This window comes from Schistocerca gregaria, chromosome 5 (genome assembly GCF_023897955.1).
Source record: "Schistocerca gregaria isolate iqSchGreg1 chromosome 5, iqSchGreg1.2, whole genome shotgun sequence".
NCBI classification, from domain to species: domain Eukaryota; kingdom Metazoa; phylum Arthropoda; class Insecta; order Orthoptera; family Acrididae; genus Schistocerca; species Schistocerca gregaria.
This window is the reverse complement of record NC_064924.1, coordinates 630,634,166-630,654,048: the sequence shown is the minus strand read 5'-3', so window position 1 is coordinate 630,654,048 and position 19,883 is coordinate 630,634,166. Positions and strand designations below refer to the sequence as shown.

Genomic DNA, 19,883 nt, shown 5'->3' with positions numbered 1-19,883 from the left:
AACTGGCTGGGCTGATAGCAGGAAATTTAAAGGGGGGAGGAACTACATCTCATGGTGGTAATTCTTTTTTTAGTGTAAGATCAGTGTCCAGTGGGAAACTCAGCCAGGCAAGTAGTAAAGATGTTAAAAAAGTTCAAGATACTCACAAAAGTAAAATGAAAAATGTTAGTATATTTCATCAAAATATTGGGGGATTGAAGAATAAAATTGATGAGCTTCTGCTTTGTTTAGAAGATATAGAAACTGAGAATTTAATAGATGTACTATGCCTGTCTGAGCATCACATTGTCACTGATATGCAAAAGGTTAGCATCAATGGGTAAAAATTAGCTGCACATGTAAGTAGAGGTAATATGATGAGAGGAGGAGTTGCCATATATGTCAAAAGCTTCCACAGCGCAAAACATTTAGAAACTAAAAAATTTTGTGTAGAGCAACATATGGAAGCATGTGCCACTGAACTAAAACTAAATGATGGCACTTTCATAATTGTAACAGTGTACAGGTCCCCCTCAGGGAATTTCCAGCTATTTCTAGAAAACTTGGATGCTTTGTTGTGCTATCTGTCAGACAGGGGGTAGCAAATTATCATTTGTGGGGATTTCAATGCTGATTCCCTGAAAGAGTGTGATAGGAAGAATGACCTTGTAGTATTACTCAGTTCTTTCAATTTGAGCTCCGTCATTGATTTTCGTACTCGGATAACAAAGAACAGCAGGACATTGGTAGATAACTTTTTTATAGACCAAGATAAGTTTAAGGACATAAATGCTTATCCTGTTCAGAATGGTCTTTCAGATCATGGTGCACAGTTAGTTACAGTACATGGCATAGCTCCATGCAGTATATCAAATCAGAATTTCAAAGCAGTGCGTTCAATTAACAATATAAATACTGCAAACTTTAGGGAAAGACTAAAGGAGCTAGACTGAGATGAAGTGTATATGGAACTCGATGCAAACTTGAAATATAACTTATTTCACGATACATTTTTTAAGGGTATTTGAAAATTGTTTTCCCAAGAAAACAGTGAAACATAATTCCAAGAAAACATATAAAAAACCTTGGCTAACTAAAGGAATAAAATATCTTGCAACTGTAAAAGAGAACTGTATCTAACAGCAAGAGGGAGTACTGACCCCAAAATTGTTCAATATTATAAAAACTATTGTGCGGTACTAAGAAAAGTTATTAAAAAGTCCAGAAGCATGTGTATCATGTCTGAGATCAGTAACTCTGATAATAAAATTAAAGCAATTTGGAATATTATTGAAAGGGAAACGGGGCAACCAAGAGCACAGGAAGACTTTAGTGCCATAAAACTGAATGCCAAGTGTACTAACAAACAATCTGAAATTGGAAATATTTTCAATAGTCATTTTTTAAATGTTGTGGAGAAAGTAGGATCTAGATCTTCACTAGAAGAGGCAAGGCTTCTAATAGAAGAGGTCATACCTGTGCAGTTTGAAACAACTGTATTTCAATGAACCTCTCCCTCTGAAATCAGTAAAATAATAAACTCACTGAAAAGTAAAAGCTCTTACGGAATTGATGGCATTTCCAGCAAGATACTTAAAACTTGTTCCCCACAGATAAGTAGGATTCTCAGCCACGTATGTAATACCTTTTTGGAGCAGGGTCTTTTCCCCAATAGACTGAAATATGCCATTGTAAAACCATTGCATAAAAAGGGGGATACGTCGGATGTCAACAACTATCGCCCAATCTCTCTTCTGACAGCTCTATCAAAAATTTTTGAGAAAGTAATGTATTCAAGAGTAGCCTCCCATATTTGTAAAAATAAAGTACTAACAAAATGTCAGTTTGGTTTTCAGAAAGGCTTTTCAACAGAAAATGCTATATACGCTTTCACTGATCAAATATTAAATGCTCTGAATAACCGGACATCACCCATTGGTATTTTTTGTGATCTCTCAAAGGCCTTTGACTGTGTAAATCATGGAATTATTTTAGGTAAGCTAAATCATTATGGTTTGAGGGGGGCAGTGCACAAATGGTTTAATTCGTACTTAACTGGAAGAATGCAGAAAGTTGAAATAAGTGGTTCATGTAATGTTAATACAACAGCTGATTCCTCAAAGTGGGGGGCTATCAAGCACGGGATCCCACAGGGTTCGGTCTTAGGTCCTTTACTGTTCTTGATATACGTTAATGACTTACCATTCCATAGTGATGAAAATGCAAAGTTAGTTCTTTTTGCTGATGACACAAGTATAGTAATAACATCCAAAAACCAAGAACTGAGTGATGTAATTGTAAATGATGTTTTTCACAAAATTATTAAGTGGTTCTCAGCAAACGGACTCTCCTTAAATTTTGATAAAACATAGTATATACAGTTCCGTACAGTAAATGGCACAACTCCAGTAATAAATATAGACTTTGAACAGAAGTCTGTAGCTAAGGTAGAATTTTCAAAATTTTTAGGTGTGTCCATTGATGAGAGGTTAAACTGGAAGCAACACATTGATGGTCTGCTGAAACGTCTGAGTTCGGCTACATATGCTATTAGGGTTATTGCAAATTTTGGTGATAAGAATCTCAGTAAATTAGCTTACTATGCCTACTTTCATTCACTGCTTTCGTATGGTACCATATTCTGGGGTAATTCATCGTTGAGTAGAAAAGTATTCATTGCTCAAAAACGTGTAATCAGAATAATTGCTGGAGCCCACCCACGGTCATCCTGCAGACATCTATTTAAGGATCTAGGGATCCTCACAGTAACTTCACAGTATATATATTCACTTATGAAATTTGTTGATAATAATCCAGCCCAGTTCAAAAGTAATAGCAGTGTGCATAGCTATAACACCAGGAGAAAGGATGATCTTCACTATGCAGGGTTAAATCTGACTTTGGCACAGAAGGGGGTAAATTATGCTGCCACAAAAGTCTTTGGTCACCTACCAAACAGCATCAAAAGCCTGACAGATAGTCAACCAACATTTAAAAATAAATTAAAAGAATTTCTAGATGACAACTCCTTCTACTCATTGGCTGAATTTTTAGATATAAATTAAGGGAGGGAAAAAAACTAACTTAAGCATTAGTGTCATGCAATATTTTGTGTAATGTAATATCTTGTACAGAAATCTTTCATTAACCTGACACGTTCCACATCATTACGAAGTGTCGTATTCATGATCTATGGAACAAGTATTAATCTAATCTAATCTACAGGCCTGCGGCAGCTCGTTAAAACACACCGGGTCAATTACTTCATTGCAACTCATACAGCTACACTCATATGCCATGGTATGGTGGCCATGTCCCTCGTGGCATGTGACGAAGTAGACGCATGTGACGCTGTTTTGACTCTCAACCAGTCAGCAGGTCCTGACAAGTGCGCCTTGGAATGCTCAAGTGTGCAGCCTGTTAGCGACATGCATCCCAATTAGGTATGCCGAAGCCTGCACAAGTGTGGTCAGCAGTGCAGGTGATGACTGGAACACTTGCAGTTCCTTCCTGATTGGAAGTCCTGCCTCTACAAACGGTGACACAAGATTGCCACACCAGTGTAGAAGGGTGAGAAGCTGTACTGCCTGTGTCACAACCTGCTGCCCCCTGGGTAGGAGTTTAACTGCTGCTGGGTTGAACTTGAAGTGGGCCACTAGTGGAGCAACATCAAGTAGTGGGAGGGCTCAGTGCTAGTAGATGTGCCATGGTAGCAGCTGGTCAGGCTCGTGGTGCTGCTTGTTGACCCCTGGTGCAACCATGCTGTGCATGACTGGCTTGTGGCAGTCAGTCTGCCAGGCTATCAGTATCTGTGCTAGAATGTCACAGCTATTTATATGAGATAGTGGCTCATTTGTTGTGCCTACGTGCCACTTTTTTGTTGTATTCCTGACAACATTCCCTTGGCTTGCTCTGGTGAAACTGCTTGGTCCTTTCTGTAAGATCCTTGCTTTCTGCTATGCTGATAAGTTCATGGTGCAATGTGTAAACAGCTCTGTTGCTGTAAGCAATATGCTGCCATCCTCTGCTCATCAGTTGCCTATGGCTTCTGCAATGCTGCACTGCTGTGTTTCCATAGAATGTTCAGAAAATTGTGGCAGCACTGCAGTAGAGTTGGTTAGGTAGTAGTTTATAATGCAGTTAAACTATTGTTGTGGTGCCAGTTGTATGTGTGCTAGAAACCGTAATGTCTTGTTTTTTTTTTTTTCTAATAGAAGAATAAAAAGTCCTATTTTTGTCTGCAGTGGGTTGTGTACCTGGGTGTATCTCACATATGTGTATAGAATGTAATAGAATAAAATATTTATTCACCTTTAAACATATGTACATAGGATGTATGTTGTCATGTATATGTGTATATGTGTACAGTTAGTACATTATGGTATACTTACATGGATACTTGCCAGATGTTACAAGAAGGCTATAATGTAAGTTACAACTTAAGGAAAGCACATTGTTTTGGAGACTGACTATTGTTTGCAAATCTAATACATTGTGCCACAGTGAATCAACATATCACACTGGTAACTTCATAAAGTATTACAGTTTATTATTTTGTATACACCCACATCAAAACTCGTAAGTCATCTATTAAAAATCAAACAATGTAAACATCAAGCTGGAAAATCAACAATATAGGAGAAAGATAAATTGCTATTTTCCATAAAGGTGATGCCTTAAATTGGAGTGAGACACGATGAAATGACACTTACACATAAATCTGAAGATGGCCTTGTAAGCTGAAAACCTGTTAACACGAAAAAGTAAAATTGTAGAACAAAAGCAGATTAGTGCCTTTCATTTCTGACTTACTCATAAGCTTTCAGCAAAAGCCTTCGTTAGAAAAGTAAACACACACACATTCAGTAGCACAAGAAGTCCCTCAGGGACACATAACCGTGATCTCTGGCAACTTAGACTGGAATGTAGCTGTCATGTAGAATGAAAGCAGCAGTCTGGAGGGAGTGGGGAAAGGGAAGTGATAGCAGGGTTTTGGTGAGGGGAGAGATGAGCATGTGTAGCAGACTGTGGAGGGACTAGACTGCTAACAGGTGCAGCGTTGGAATGGTGTGGGGCAGGGAGGTGGGGAAGGGGGAAATGGGGTGTGAAAAAGGAGAGGAGTTGGGAAGGGGAAAGACAGGCGGGTATGTTGGCAGAGGTAGGATGTCCCTCATTTCAGAGCATAATGATTAGTAATCAAAGCCCTGGCAAAGAATCTAGTTCAGTTGTTCCAGTCTGGGTTGATGTTGGGTGATGAAGAGGGCACCCCTTTGTAGCTGGTTCTTGATATTGCTGGGAGAATTAGGGATGTGAGGGGAAATGACATGGGAGAGCTGTTATTGGGCTAGGTCTGTAGGATAGTGCTTGGTGAGATCCTCAACATATTGGGCAAGTTCTTGTCACTGCAAATACACTGTCCTCCATTCTGCAAAACACCTGTATGGGAGGGATGACAGCTGTCAAAATAAAGGTAATGTTGGTGGGCTTAATGTGGACAGAGGTGTGGATGGAGAAATTGGAGAGGAGGTGGTCAACGTCCAGGAAGATGGCATTCTGGGTTACGGAGGACCAGGTGAAACAGATGGGAGAGAAAGTGTTGAAGTTGTGAAGGAATGAAGATAGGGTGTCTTGGCCCTGAGTCCAGATCATGAAGATATCATCATTGAACCTGAACCAGACTAGAGGTTTGGTGTTTTGGGAGGCTAGGAAGGTTTCTTGTAGATAGCCCATAAACAGGTTGGCATAGGAGGATACCATGCAGGTGCCCACAAATGTGTTTGTATACTTTCCATTCAAAGAAGTAGTAGTTATGTGGGGTTAGGGTGAAATTAGTAAGGTGTATGGCTCCAGCCAAACTTCTGTACGCATTACATCCAGCAACTGCCAACAGTACCTACATTTTGACAGCTGTCATCTCTTCCACACCAAAAAATCCCTCCCATAGAATCTGGCCACTCTGGGGTGCCGTGTCTGAAGTGACAAGAACTCCTTTGCCCAGTGTGCTGAGGGTCTTCACCAAGGTCTTCACAGGAAGACACTATCCCCCAGACCTGCAGCTGGAGTCACAAACGATGGTGGTTGACTTTAGGATTGGTCTGTGTAACTACGTCATGCATTTTTCCGGCACCCCATGTATGTTCAGTAGTGTTCTGAGTGCTCTGCTGTAAATGTAGTACCCAACGTGAGCATTAAATGTTATTGTAGTGGATTACTTAATGAATTTTTATTCCATTTCTTTTGAGTTGTGAACGACAGTGGTAGTAAACAACAAATTTTACACAAGTAAACAAGAGACATAATATGCAGGGTACGTGCTTTCATCAAGCGCAAAACACATGTTTACACATATTGCAACTGTCACTTAGAACTTGCAGTTTCTGTGTCTTTTTCAACCTGTGCTAACATCCGTCGTTCTTGGATTGGGCTTTAGTTGCAAACAGATCTCGCATTCCATTTCCCCTTACACCCTCTGTCCCATTATATCTTCCCTATTCTCATTTCGTCACCCTCTCTCTGTGCCGCTCTCTGTTATCACACTTGCCCGTCTTTCCCCTTCCCCACCCCTCCTCTTTTTTTTGCTCCCTATTCCCCCCCCCCCCCCCTCCCTCCACCCATCTCCCTGCCTCACAGCCTCCCGGTGTTATGCCTGTTGACAGTTTACTCCCTACATGCTCTACCAGACAGTGCTCTTTTCTCCCCCCTGTTCTATGCTGCTGTACCTGCCCCTTTCCTGCCCCCTCCAGTTTGCTGTTTCCATTCTATGTGACAGCTGCATTCCAGTCCGAGCTGCTGGAGATGGCAGTCATGCGTGTCTGATGTTTACATGTTTATGTCAATGAATGTGTATTTAATTTTTTGATGTAGGCTGTGGCCGAAAACTAATGCATGTCTTTTCATTGTGCCTTAACAAGTCATCTGTTATACATTCTTCAGATTCCTTCATTGTATAAAAATGTTTACTTTTGTTATAGCACTTTTAAATTTATTCTGGAGCACTAAGTGATCATTTTTAGGTAGTTTTTTAAAATATGTGAGACCAAGATATATGTAGCTGTTGTGGACTTTTGCTGGTGTGACATAAGGCTTGTTAGTTGCATTTCTGTTTATCGTGTTATATTAATGTATTGACATTATAAGGTCAAATTTATTCAGGTTTTCTTTTGTGTGTACTAGCAAATATAAACTAGGGACTGTCTTAATAAAGTTTTTGATGTAATGTCTGCATGATTCGATTGGTGTGCATTCTGCAATGCATCTTATGGCCTTTTTTTGGCATTTAAATACAGTCTTAGGTTCAAGTGAGTTTCACCCTATCAGAATTCCATATGTCAAATGTGACCATGTTGTCATGAATTGGAAGTAGAAAGTGGCAAATGGATGGCTCAGGATATTGTGAAGGTTGGCCGGGTGGTTGAATGCTGCTGGAAGGATATTGACTGGGATATTCCTCATGTCAGAGCATGATAAGATGGAACATGAAGGGTGATATTGCATAATGATATGGCATTCCTTTGTTGTTAGTCAGTAGATATGGTTGAGGTATTAATCACATGGAGATATAGATTAAAAGTTTACTAAAACATATTTCTGCTGCCCATCCCACTTCCCCCCTTGTGCGCACGTGCACACACACACACACACACACACACACACACACACACACACACACACACACACACACACACTCCTGACAATGCAGGCATTGAGATAGAAAGAGAAGACAGCAGTGAAGAAGAGAGAATATAGTAATCAGAGGAAAAGAAAATAGTGGAAGGGGAATGAAAGTAGTGATGAGGTAAGACAGAATTTGTTTTAATAGAGCAATAGGATGCAACATAACAGTGTTTGTAATGCCAGTTCCCATCTCAGAATTTCAGTATGACTGTTATTGGGATGGTTATTGAAACAGTTTGTTACATGTTGTCATTTCCTTAGCTGCTGTATGGATGTTTTTAGGATCTTCTCTCTCTCTCTCTCTCTCTCTCTCTCTCTCTCTCTATCTCTCTCTCTTTCTCTTTCTCCATGAGGTCTGAAGAAGCAAACTAATAATGTTGATATAGACTTAAAGTAATCACTAGTCACTGTATGGATCAATTCAGCAACATAGATATTTAAACATTTCTTGTAAATATTAATGCACTGAGTGGCATTTATGAGAAATATGCCTGTCCAAGTCTTGTATTCCAGTAGCAAATAACTATTGTATATGGAGTTGACATTTGGTTTACTGACAATCGTTCTTCTCACGCTGCATTCCCAAGAAACAGGTGGGGGGCGGAGATAGCAGTATCCGAATTGCCCTCCGCCACACTGTCAGGTCGCTTACAGAGTGTAAATGTAGATGTAGTGATGACTCATTCTTATTACTGCTATTTTATTTTCATTTCAGATTATTTCCAGATGTGAATATGACTATGATGAAGAAATGGAACAACTTCCCTGAAGAATATTGCTGGTAAAGTATTTGCATATTACATTCTTAATAAATGTATGCAGTAGAACTGTTCACTTTGCTTAACTGTGCATACAAGTGTTTACATTTACACATTGCAGTGCTATCAGGAGTGTTTTTATTCCTCTCCCACATTACATTAGTTTCACATATTTGGGGAAAAAACATATGACATGAAAATATGCTAGCCAAATTGAGTTAAAATGTCAATTTCACTTGATAACATTCACAAATGAATGCATATTGTTAGGAATTTCAGTTCTGAAATAAAAAATGAAAAATGTACCTGGAACCTTGTCTACCTGTTGGACACAATCTGTTTGTTGTTGTTGTGGTCTTCAGTCCTGAGACTGGTTTGATGCAGCTCTCCATTCTACTCTATCCTGTGCAAGCCTCTTCATCTCCCAGTACCTACTGCAACCTACATCCTTCTGAATCTGCTTAGTGTATTCATCTCTTGGTCTCCCTCTACGATTTTTACCCTCCACGCTGCCCTCCAATACTAAATTGGTGATCCCTTGATGCCTCAGAACATGTCCTACCAACCGATCCCTTCTTCTGGTCAAGTTGTGCCACAAACTTCTCTTCTTCCCAATCCTATTCAATACCTCCTCATTAGTTATGTGATCTACCCATCTAATCTTCAGCATTCTTCTGTAGCACCACATTTCGAAAGATTCTATTATCTTCTTGTCCAAACTATTTATTGTCCATGTTTCACTTCCATACATGGCTTCACTCCATACAAATACTTTCAGAAACGACTTCCTGACACTTAAATCTATACTCGATGTTAACAAATTTCTCTTCTTCAGAAACGCTTTCCTTGCCATTGCCAGTTTACATTTTATATCCTCTCTACTTCGACCATCATCAGTTATTTTGCTCCCCAAATAGCAAAACTCCTTTACTACTTTAAGTGTCTCATTTCCTAATCTAATTCCCTCAGCATCACCTGATTTAATTTGACTGCATTCCATTATCCTTGTTTTGCTTTTGTTGATGTTCATCTTATACCCTCCTTTCAAGACACTGTCCATTCCATTCAACTGCTCTTCAAGTCCTTTGCTGTCTCTGACAGAATTACAATGTCATTGGCGAACCTCAAAGTTTTTATTTCTTCTCCATGGATTTTAATACGTACTCCGAATTTTTCTTTTGTTTCCTTCACTGCTTGCTCAATATACAGATTGAATAACATCGGGGAGAGCCTACAACCCTGCCTCACTCCCTTTCCAACCACTGCTTCCCTTTCATGCCCCTCGACTTTTATAACTGCCATCTGGTTTCTGTACAAATTGTAAATACCCTTTCGCTCCCTGTATTTTACCCCTGATACCTTCAGAATTTGAAAGAGTATTTCAGTCAACATTGTCCAAAGCTTTCTCTAAGACTACAAATGCTAGAAACGTAGGTTTGCCTTTCCTTAATCTTTTTTATAAGATAAGTCATAAGGTCAGTATTGCCTTACGTGTTCCAGTATTTCTACGGAATCCAAACTGATCTTCCCCGAGGTCGGCTTCTACTAGTTTTTCCATTCGTCTGTAAAGAATTTTGTGTTAGTATTTTGCAGCTGTGGCTTATTAGACTGATTGTTCGGTAATTTTCACATCTGTCAACACCTGCTTTCTGTGGTATTGGAATTATTATGTTCTTCTTGAAGACTGAGGGTTTTTCGCCTGTTTCATACACCTTGCTCACCAGACGGTAGAGTTTTGTCAGGACTGGCTCTCCCAAGGCCATCAGTAGTTCCAATGGAATGTTGTCTACTCCGGGGGCCTTGTTTCGACTCAGGTCTTTCAATGCTCTGTCAAACTCTTCACGCAGTATCGCATCTCCCATCTCATCCTCATCCACATCCACATCCTCCTCCATTTCCATAATATTGTCCTCAACTACATCGCCCTTGTATAGACCCTCTATATACTCCTTCCACCTTTCTGCTTTCCCTTCTTTGCTCAGAAGTGGGTTTCCATCTGAGCTCTTGATGTTCATACAAGTGGTTCTCTTATCTCCAAAGGTCTCTTTAATTTTCCTGTAGGCAGTATCTATCTTACCCCTAGTGAGATAAGTCTCTACATCCTTACATTTGTCCTCTAGCCATCCCTGCTTAGCCATTTTGCACTTCCTGTCGATCTCATTTTTGAAACGTTTGTATTCCTTTTTGCCTGCTTCATTTACTGCATTTTTATATTTTCTCCAATCATCAATTAAATTCAATATTTCTTCTGTTACCCAAGGATTTCTACTAGGCCTCGTCTTTCTACCTACTTGATCCTCCGCTGCCTTCACTACTTCATCCCTCAAAGCTACCCATTCTTCTTCTACTGTATTTCTTTCCCCCATTCCTGCCATTTGTTCCCTTATGCTCTCCCCGAAACTCTGTACAACCTCTTGTTATATGAAATAAACATGGGTGGTAGCATTATTAATTATGCAGTATGTGTGTGAGCATCAATTCAAATGCAAGGCTGTGGAATGTTACATTGTAAATATTGCTCAGGATTGAGAAATTGGCAAACCAGGCACCATGTGAGTTCAGATAACTCCCTCCCCCCTCTGTCCCCCTCCCTCTCCCTCTCCCCCTCCTCCCCCTTCATCCCTCCCTCTCCCCCTCCCCCTCCCCTCCATCCTGCCCCTCCCCCTTTCCCTCTCCCCCCCTCTTTTCCACAAGCCCTGAAGAAGCAAACTAATAATGTTTACTTAGACCGTAGACAATCACTTGGTATTCAGTAGATCAATTCAAGAGCATAGATATTCAAACATTTGAGTCACTTTATTTCAATATTTGCCCAATTTTAAACTCAGTTTCATTCTGAGTACAAAGGGATTCACGCAAACTGCAGTTTAAATACGATAGGTACTCATAAAAAGCCAGAGTTCATAGTATAGATTCCTATGGGTTGCAGCATGATGGAATTTGCTGACCCGTTATCACTCCCCTGTGCACACTCATTATAGTTCTCAGACAAGCTAGTGTCACTGTTCACCCTTCTTGCCATTTGTGTAGTGCTGTGCTTGAGCAACAGTGAAACACAGATGCCAATATTTTCTAGGATGCAGGTCACATGTAACAGCAACTAATACATAAATAGAAGATTGCAATCATGACTCAGTCCAATTCCCAAACTTTCATCCGTCCCACTATCGAGTGACTTCTGTTGGTACTGTCTCCACAACATTTCATTTTGCTGTAATTTATTCCTGTGATAACAGTTGCTGTCCGTTTAATAGGATTTGTTTCATTTGTTAGACATTTAATTCTGGATTAATTTTCTTTCTTGTTCCATCTGCATGTCACCATCATGTTCTAAAGCTGGTAATGTTTCCCTCGGTATTCTAATACGGGAACAGCGACTGAATGTCTCATTTTACTGCATAGGTCATTAATTTTTCATAACCAAATTATAAATTGAGAATTGGGTTCAGAATCATGTAATGGTTTCTGAAGGACAATATTTCCATCTTTGACTGCTACCTTTACTTAAAAAGCAGCATAGATGTATAAGTGTACAATATCCATACACGAATGAGAACTTTTATTGGAGACCTATTCAGATGCAACAGAAGTTTTTAAGTTGATAGAATTTAATGCTATTTCATCCTGTGTTTGACAAAATTTTCAATTTTTTTAGCAGTACAGTAGACTGGTGTAGTGGCCAGTTTATAGTTTATTACATATCCGTTGCACTAGTGTTGTGTGTCAAGTCATGTGAATCTTCAAGTATGGTTGATATCTTGTCAAGAGCTTCAGAATATCACAAAATCATGAGTGTATTCAAACAAAAGTACTGTTTGCTGAGCCCTACCCTTTGTAATTCTTAAAAAAAAATTTTACATACTGTCACCAGCCAAAGCTTCATCTGTAATATTAATGTTTTAAACAAGTAAAAAGGTTGACCTCAGCAGCAATAGTTTAATCTGCAAATATAAGATGACTGCATTTTTTAAATAACGAATTGGGGGGAAAAACTTGTCTTATCAGGTAAACACGGTATAAAAATAAGGCATGAATATTGGCAGTAGTTCCAGTTATAGTAGGTTACATGAGAGGTTTATGGTATTCGTAACTAACTGAAATAAGGTGAGGTATGTATGTTTGGAACAGCCACAGCAGACAGTCCAAATGGCAATGCAGAAAGTATAATACACAGCAGGCAAGTTTGCAGTGAACGGCACCAAATGAACTGATGCTGGAAGACAACAGCTCTTACCAGGTGATAGTGTCAGAGCCACTGGTAGCATTGTGGGCATAGGAGGAAATATTTATTGTCTAATCCAAAAGTTATGATACTGTAATGTTAACATTATGAGTTAGACAATGCCACAAATTAGCTGTGATTGACTCAAAATCCATTAAACTAATAATGAAACATGTGAAATATAATGCCATGTCTGGTAGTGTCAGTTGTCTTCATGCTGTTCACTGTAAACTTGCCTATTGCATGTTAAACTATGTGCATTCCCAGGTGGATTGTCGGCTGTGTCTATTCCAAATATGCATACCTCACTGTATTTCAGTTACTTATGAAGAAGGTATGTAACCTTTCATGTAAACTATTACAACTGGAACTACCGCCAGTATTCATGTTTCATCTTTATAGTTATTATATCATCTGCTGTAACTTAGTTTTTATAGGGTGGTTTGAGAATAGACACAATGTCCAAAACTACTCATCGTCTATAAATTAAGTGTACTTCTTAATGCAACATGTGATGAAATTTCAACCATTTCTGTCAATAAAGAAAAAAATTGTGATCCTGTTTCGCTTTAGGCATGCTGAAGGTCTATGAAAATCTGATTTGTTGGGCTGCATTGTTTGTAAGTCATGGTTTATGTCATTGTGGTATAAGGAGAATGGAATGGAATCCCATTTTCTAGTGTGTTCTGGAAGTTTCTATTTGTGTTCTTTACAACATTAAATAAATGAGTGTTACCCCAATATACACTCCTGGAAATGGAAAAAAGAACACATTGACACCGGTGTGTCAGACCCACCATACTTGCTCTGGACACTGCGAGAGGGCTGTACAAGCAATGATCACACGCACGGCACAGCGGACACACCAGAAACCGCGGTGTTGGCCGTCGAATGGCGCTAGCTGCGCAGCATTTGTGCACCGCCGCCGTCAGTGTCAGCCAGTTTGCCGTGGCATACGTAGCTCCATCGCAGTCTTTAACACTGGTAGCATGCCGCGACAGCGTGGACGTGAACCGTATGTGCAGTTGACGTACTTTGAGCAAGGGCGTATAGTGGGCATGCGGGAGGCCGGGTGGACGTACCGCCGAAGTGCTCAACACGGGGGCGTGAGGTCTCCACAGTACATCGATGTTGTCTCCGGTGGTCGGTGGAAGGTGCACGTGCCCGTCGACCTGGGACCGGACCGCAGCGACGCACGGATGCACGCCAAGACCGTAGGATCCTACGCAATGCCGTAGGGGACCGCACCGCCACTTCCCAGCAAATTAGGGACACTGTTGCTTCTGGGGAATCGGCGAGGACCATTCGCAACCGTCTCCATGAAGCTGGGCTACGGTCCCGCACACCGTTAGGTGTGCAGCCCACCTCCAGTGGTGTCGCGACAGGCGTGAATGGAGGGACGAATGGAGACGTGTCGTCTTCAGTGATGAGAGTCGCTTCTGCCTTGGTGCCAATGATGGTCGTATATGTGTTTGGCGCCGTGCAGGTGAGCGCCACAATCAGGACTGCATATGACCGAGGCACACAGGGCCAATACCCGGCATCATGGTGTGGGGAGCGATCTCCTACACTGGCCGTACACCTCTGGTGATCGTCGAGGGGACACTGAATAGTGCACGGTACATCCAAACCGTAATTGAACCCATCGTTCTACCATTCCTAGACCGGCAAGGGAACTTGCTGTTCCAACAGGACAATGCACGTTCGCATGTATCCCGTGCCACCCAACGTGCTCTAGAAGTTGTAAGTCAACTACCCTGCCCAGCAAGATCTCCGGATCTGTCCCCCATTGAGCATGTTTGGGACTGGATGAAGCGTCGTCTCACGCGGTCTGCACGTCCAGCACGAACGCTGGTCCAACTGAGGCGCCAGGTGGAAATGGCAAGGTAAGCCGTTCCACAGGACTACATCCAGCATCTCTACGATCGTCTCCATGGGAGAATAGCAGCCTGCATTGCTGCGAAAGGTGGATATACACTGTACTAGCGCCGACATTGCGCATGCTCTGTTGCCCGTGTCTACGTGCCTGTGGTTCTGTCAGTGTGATCATGTGATGTATCTGACCCCCGGAATGTGTCAATAAAGTTTCCCCTTCCTGGGACAATGAATTCACGGTGTTCTTATTTCAATTTCCAGGAGTGTGTAAGAAGTGAGACTGCTTACAGTACCAAAACAGTTTACCGGTACTAGATTTGTGTTTCATGCTCCATTAGTAAGTGTTGTACATGTGGTCTGACAAAAATTAAATGAGACTAGTGCTTCATATTTGTGTACTTACCATACATGTTCAGCTGGAGGCCATCAGCTTCAAAATTGGGGACCAGTTGAGCCCAGACATTCATTCATTTCTTCCGTGGCACAAAACATTTCTTCATACTGTTTACTGTGAGGCTGCACAGCATAGATTGGCATTACAGTGAAATGCAAGAACAACATGTATTTAATAAACTAATTGTTAATTTTCTCAGATTTGATCAGTTTTGATTAAATGTAATGTATTGAGATAGACTGTCTTTTGATTGTCATTATCTTGCAGTTTATATTAAATACAGCGATTTGTATGTAGTGCTAGCATTGAACACCAAACTGAAGCAAATGTAGAACAGCTGTGATAAAATGTATATCATTTATTTGTTGTTGTTATTTCCGGAAAACAACTGTACATCATGTTGTACATTTACTAAATTCATATTTGTCTCTTGCTTTGTAGTCCATACCTGTTGGACCCTACTGACACTTTATACCAAACAGTTGGAAGAATGTTTATCTCAGAGGTGAGTTTTAGAAATATTAAAATTAATCAATTTTCCTGTGTTTGTCTAATGTAATAAAGCTAGTGTACTGTTTTGTAAAATTTTCAGCTAATTGCCCAATATGGAACTGATCACATTTACAATTGTGATACTTTCAATGAGATGGAGCCTAATTCTGGAGACTTGGACTATCTTTCTGCTGTCAGTGCTGCTACTTTTGAAGCACTAACCTCTGTTGATCCAAAAGCTGTCTGGTAAGAACACTGCCACACAAAAACTACCACAAATGACTCATGTTATTGGCCCAATTGATAAAATGGAACACTTATGTTTGTCTTCCCTTTGTACTTTGGCTCCACTGTGTTGTAGAATTGATTACCACAAAAGGTAATGGACAGTTCACTTTCTTATGGCAGTAAAATTACTGAATAATTAACTGTATTATTAGACTGTCACACTCCATTGAACTCGGTAGAAAATTTGACCATTCAGCTACGTTTAAGAAAAATAAGATTCTATTTGTTGGTCTCTTAGTGTCCAGTCAATTCTGAGAACTGATTATTACATTTGACATAGAAAACCAATTAATTATAAAATTGAGGATAGTATACCTCCTTCATCAGCAGGCTTAGGGGGATAGAGATGTAGAATAATAGCTCATTCCATAAACTATGAGCTTTATCTCCTGGCAGAGATGTGAGTAATGGCCTATTGCTGGTCCTTCATTGGACCAATTTAAGTGTGTAATGCATATTTATACATGGTGTACAACTGCACATCACTGACCATAATTGGTACACCCTGCAGCAGCAGTGTATTTGAAAGTAATGTGTACTGAACAAGTGCATTAATAACATACTGATACCTCAGAGATCAGTGTACCTGTAAAACCCATCATATCAAACTGTTATTGAAAATTAAAATGGAAGTAAAGTAGAAATTTTGTAAATTTCAAGACAAGTCTCAACAGTGTGATGGTGCCCATGCCTACTAGTTCTCTGTTGTTGTTTTGTTCCGTATGAATCATGAAGCTTTCAGGTATAAATTTGTGTTCTATGGATTCTGGTTTCTCTGGTGTTTCTCACAAACTGTGGGCGACTAGGTGGAGATTAGCAGTGTAACCACTATTTTCAAGACAGAATCATTGGCTAATGAAAATATTTTCATCATAAAATGTAATTATCATCAATAACAATGTAGGTAATTGTAAAGAGTCTTCTCGCCCCTGGTTTTTCACTGATGATTCTTGATTGCAAAGCCATTTATTCTACTTGATACGTGCACTGTCATCGACATTTTTCGCCTATATTATAGTCTTGTTTGGGCTTGAAAGTCTTAATAGTCTTTGATACACAGCTTCATTTGTTTCCTTGCTAATTGAAGTGTGTCATGCACAGTAAGGCAAATTAAACAGTTCTGATAGCTCCAGTCCTCCACCAGATCTAATGATGTCACATGGTGTGAAGGGCAGGCTCTACATTTGAAACTGCTAATCCCACCTTCCATTAAACATCAAGCATCTGTTTTTGTTTTACTGTATTTGGTGTCCAGCTCCATGCCATCATGTCCTGCTAAGTGTATACCTTAGATTTCAGAAAAAAATTCAGTTCACTCTAATTATGGCTACCTCTCTTATAATTGAATATAAGTATGATGATGGATAGGGCAGTAGCCTTTTAGATAATGTTCAACCCAGGTCAAATTTCCCAGCTGCCTTTTGTTTTATCTAGAGCATGTGTTAAGGACAGCACTCAATTACGTAACTTATTTGTCTTAATGTAAATGCTGCTACATTCACAGTGGACACCACACACATCAGCCACTCGAAAACTTACAGTCTCTCTAGTGAGGTGTCATAAATCCCGGATCTTGGAGACATCCTGTGACACTGGTCTTGATATGCAACACATATCCCACTTTGCTGGCTGTCATCCCCACATTACATCTATGTTCTGCTTACTTAGCACATGCACAAAAGACATCTTGGCATCCCTCTCTATAATGACAGTAAATTTAGCAGTTGTGTAAATATTATTCATTTGATCCACAAACTGCTCCAGTACTGTTTCACTGTGAAACCGTATCAAGAATGTATGACTAATGTATCATAGGAACTGTAGTAGATGAAGTGAAAAGGGGGGGGGGGGCGCTTTGAAAGCTTGTTCTTCAGAAAGCCTCACGAAGAACTTTGCCAAATCCTGTGACAATGGGGTTTCCATTGCTTTGCATCTGTCATTTTGTAATATTCATTGCAATGGTCATACTATTCACACACATTCACATCCAGGACCATAGTGACACAAGGGAACTGTCATTTATTACTGCCAAATCTTTCTATTTGCTTGTCAGAAACATTGTGTATAGTATTCTGAATATTGGATGCTGTCAGAAAAATGGAAACCACCATTTTATCTTGGACATTTATTTGCTTTGTAGTTTTTTACCAACCTGTACTCCGCATTGTTTAAGTATTTCAGAGCAAAACAGTCTTTGTTACGAAATACAATTGAACTGGTTGTTGTACCACCCTGCCACAACGGAATGGTATAATTTTTACATGGTTTAAGTAATAATTTTGTGCACAGTAAGTGTGATTAAGGGGTATGTTTCCATCCTTTTTTTTCCAAATATGTATAGTAGGTCTGTTTTTATGTCTCCCTGTAGCATCATAGCTAGTTACTGATTGTTATTAGTTTTTGCTTAGAGTAAGATCTAAGTAGCCATTGTTTGGTGATTATGGATAGAATTAATTGCTTAATAAATAATACTAAATGTTCTCTATGAATTAGTCAATCTTTTGTGATTCTACAGTTGGGATCCTGACTGTGAATTTACCAACTATTTTAGTTACTGGTGTTTTGACCCTTATTATATGAAAATTGTGTTTGTGTAAATGATTTAGGAGTAAAGAAGACCACTCACTGAATAACAGGAGTGTTGACACACACACAAGAAGACAACACAGAAACTTAAATTGGGTAGACATCTCATTTCATCAGCTAATGTGATAGTTGGCACAATAACTAACAATGGAGAGAAAATTGTACTTGCATTCAAAGAGTACTTTTAATGTTGTTTAGCAAAAGAAATATGTAAGAAACAGATGTAGTTAATAATGAAAATACTGACATAACATGCCTTTCATGGGCAATGCTTATTGTGACTGAGTGTTCCAGATACAACTCACAGCCCAATAGGCATACCCCACCTAAGAGGCTCTGAGGTGTAGTCACCCCAAAAGATGCATTTCTCAATAATCTATTGCTCTTTTATCAGAAAGCATTTACGAACATCTTCAACTTTTGTAGTCCTGTCTTCCTCAGTTGGGTGTAATATTACGGTATATTGATAATTTTTACTTATGGACCGTCTGACAGCAACTGAATAAAACACTATTTTAGTGCCATACGTGTTTCACCTATATTTTCTGCAAGGCATCATCAGTGGCCTGGAGTGTGTCCATGTGTTAGCTATTTAATTTACATTTTTGTCACAGTGCCTATAGGTTATAAACAGTTCTAGTGGTTGGTGTTTCCTATTAAGTAGTAATGTTTTGAACTGTACTTACAGGTTGCGTGGACAATTTCTTAAATATTACGCTCCTGGTGCATTTTTTGTGTTGTTCTTCTTCTTATGAATGCCAATTCGCGGTTTTTCCCCACATTCCACAGCACTATGAACTGAACGCTTGTTTCAATGCAATGTTTTGGTTTCTGTTGTCGACTGTCAAATGTTTTTGCCACAACTTTGGCACAGCGTCCTGGAAAATGGGGGAAACATGATGAATTTTTGCAACTTGCCTAAAAATGCTGGGAAAGGCATGACATCTGATTTGCTTTTGGGCAGAGGCATTTGCTTGCCTTCTACTTGACTTTATGCAGTGCCACACTCACTGCGCAACTTCAGTTCAGTGCTTTGCATCTGCCCACTGCTGCTGTTTTCGTATCCCCCACCCTGTCCCCTTACTCAGTCCAATGCAATGACTGGCCCGACCATGGCCAGATGAGCCAAGCTCTGTTGAGCTGAGCTGTGTGGAGGTTTGTTGTCGATACGGAAATGGCTTGCACCCCTGGTGCTTCAGCCTGGCTTCGTTTCCATGCTTTGTTGTTGTACTGTGGTTTTGTGCGTTTGTGACATAATTTGAGCAGTGTGGAGATCTGAAGGGTGTTTGGTGTGCTTTACATTTACACTGAAGAGCCAAAGAAACTTGTACACCTGCCTAATATTGAATAGGACCCCGCGAGCATGCAGAAGTGCTGCAAGAGGATGTGGTATGGACTCGACTAATGTCTGAAGTAGTGCTGGAGGGAACTGACACCATGAATCCAGGAGGGTTGCCCATAAATCCACAAGAGTGCAAGGGGGTGGAGATCTCTTCTGGACAGCATGTTGCAAAGTATCCCAGATTTGCTCAATAATGTTCATGTCTGGAAAGCTTGGTAGCCAGTGGAAGTGTTTAAACTCAGAAGAGTGTTCCTGGAGCCACTTTGTAGCAAT

General features: G+C 40.1%; 1 protein-coding gene across 8 annotated transcripts in view; it reads left to right on the top strand.

Moving 5' to 3' along the window:
• The window catches only part of LOC126272523 (alpha-N-acetylglucosaminidase), a 382,435-nt gene that overhangs the window by 47,744 nt on the left and 314,808 nt on the right, over positions 1–19,883 (top strand). For all 8 annotated transcript variants that reach the window (XM_049975433.1, XM_049975432.1, XM_049975431.1 and 5 more), the window contains exons 6-8: positions 8,369–8,434; positions 15,344–15,407; positions 15,495–15,640. In XM_049975433.1, the coding sequence (XP_049831390.1) occupies positions 8,369–8,434; positions 15,344–15,407; positions 15,495–15,640 (276 nt within the window). The remainder of the gene's footprint in view (positions 1–8,368; positions 8,435–15,343; positions 15,408–15,494; positions 15,641–19,883) is intronic.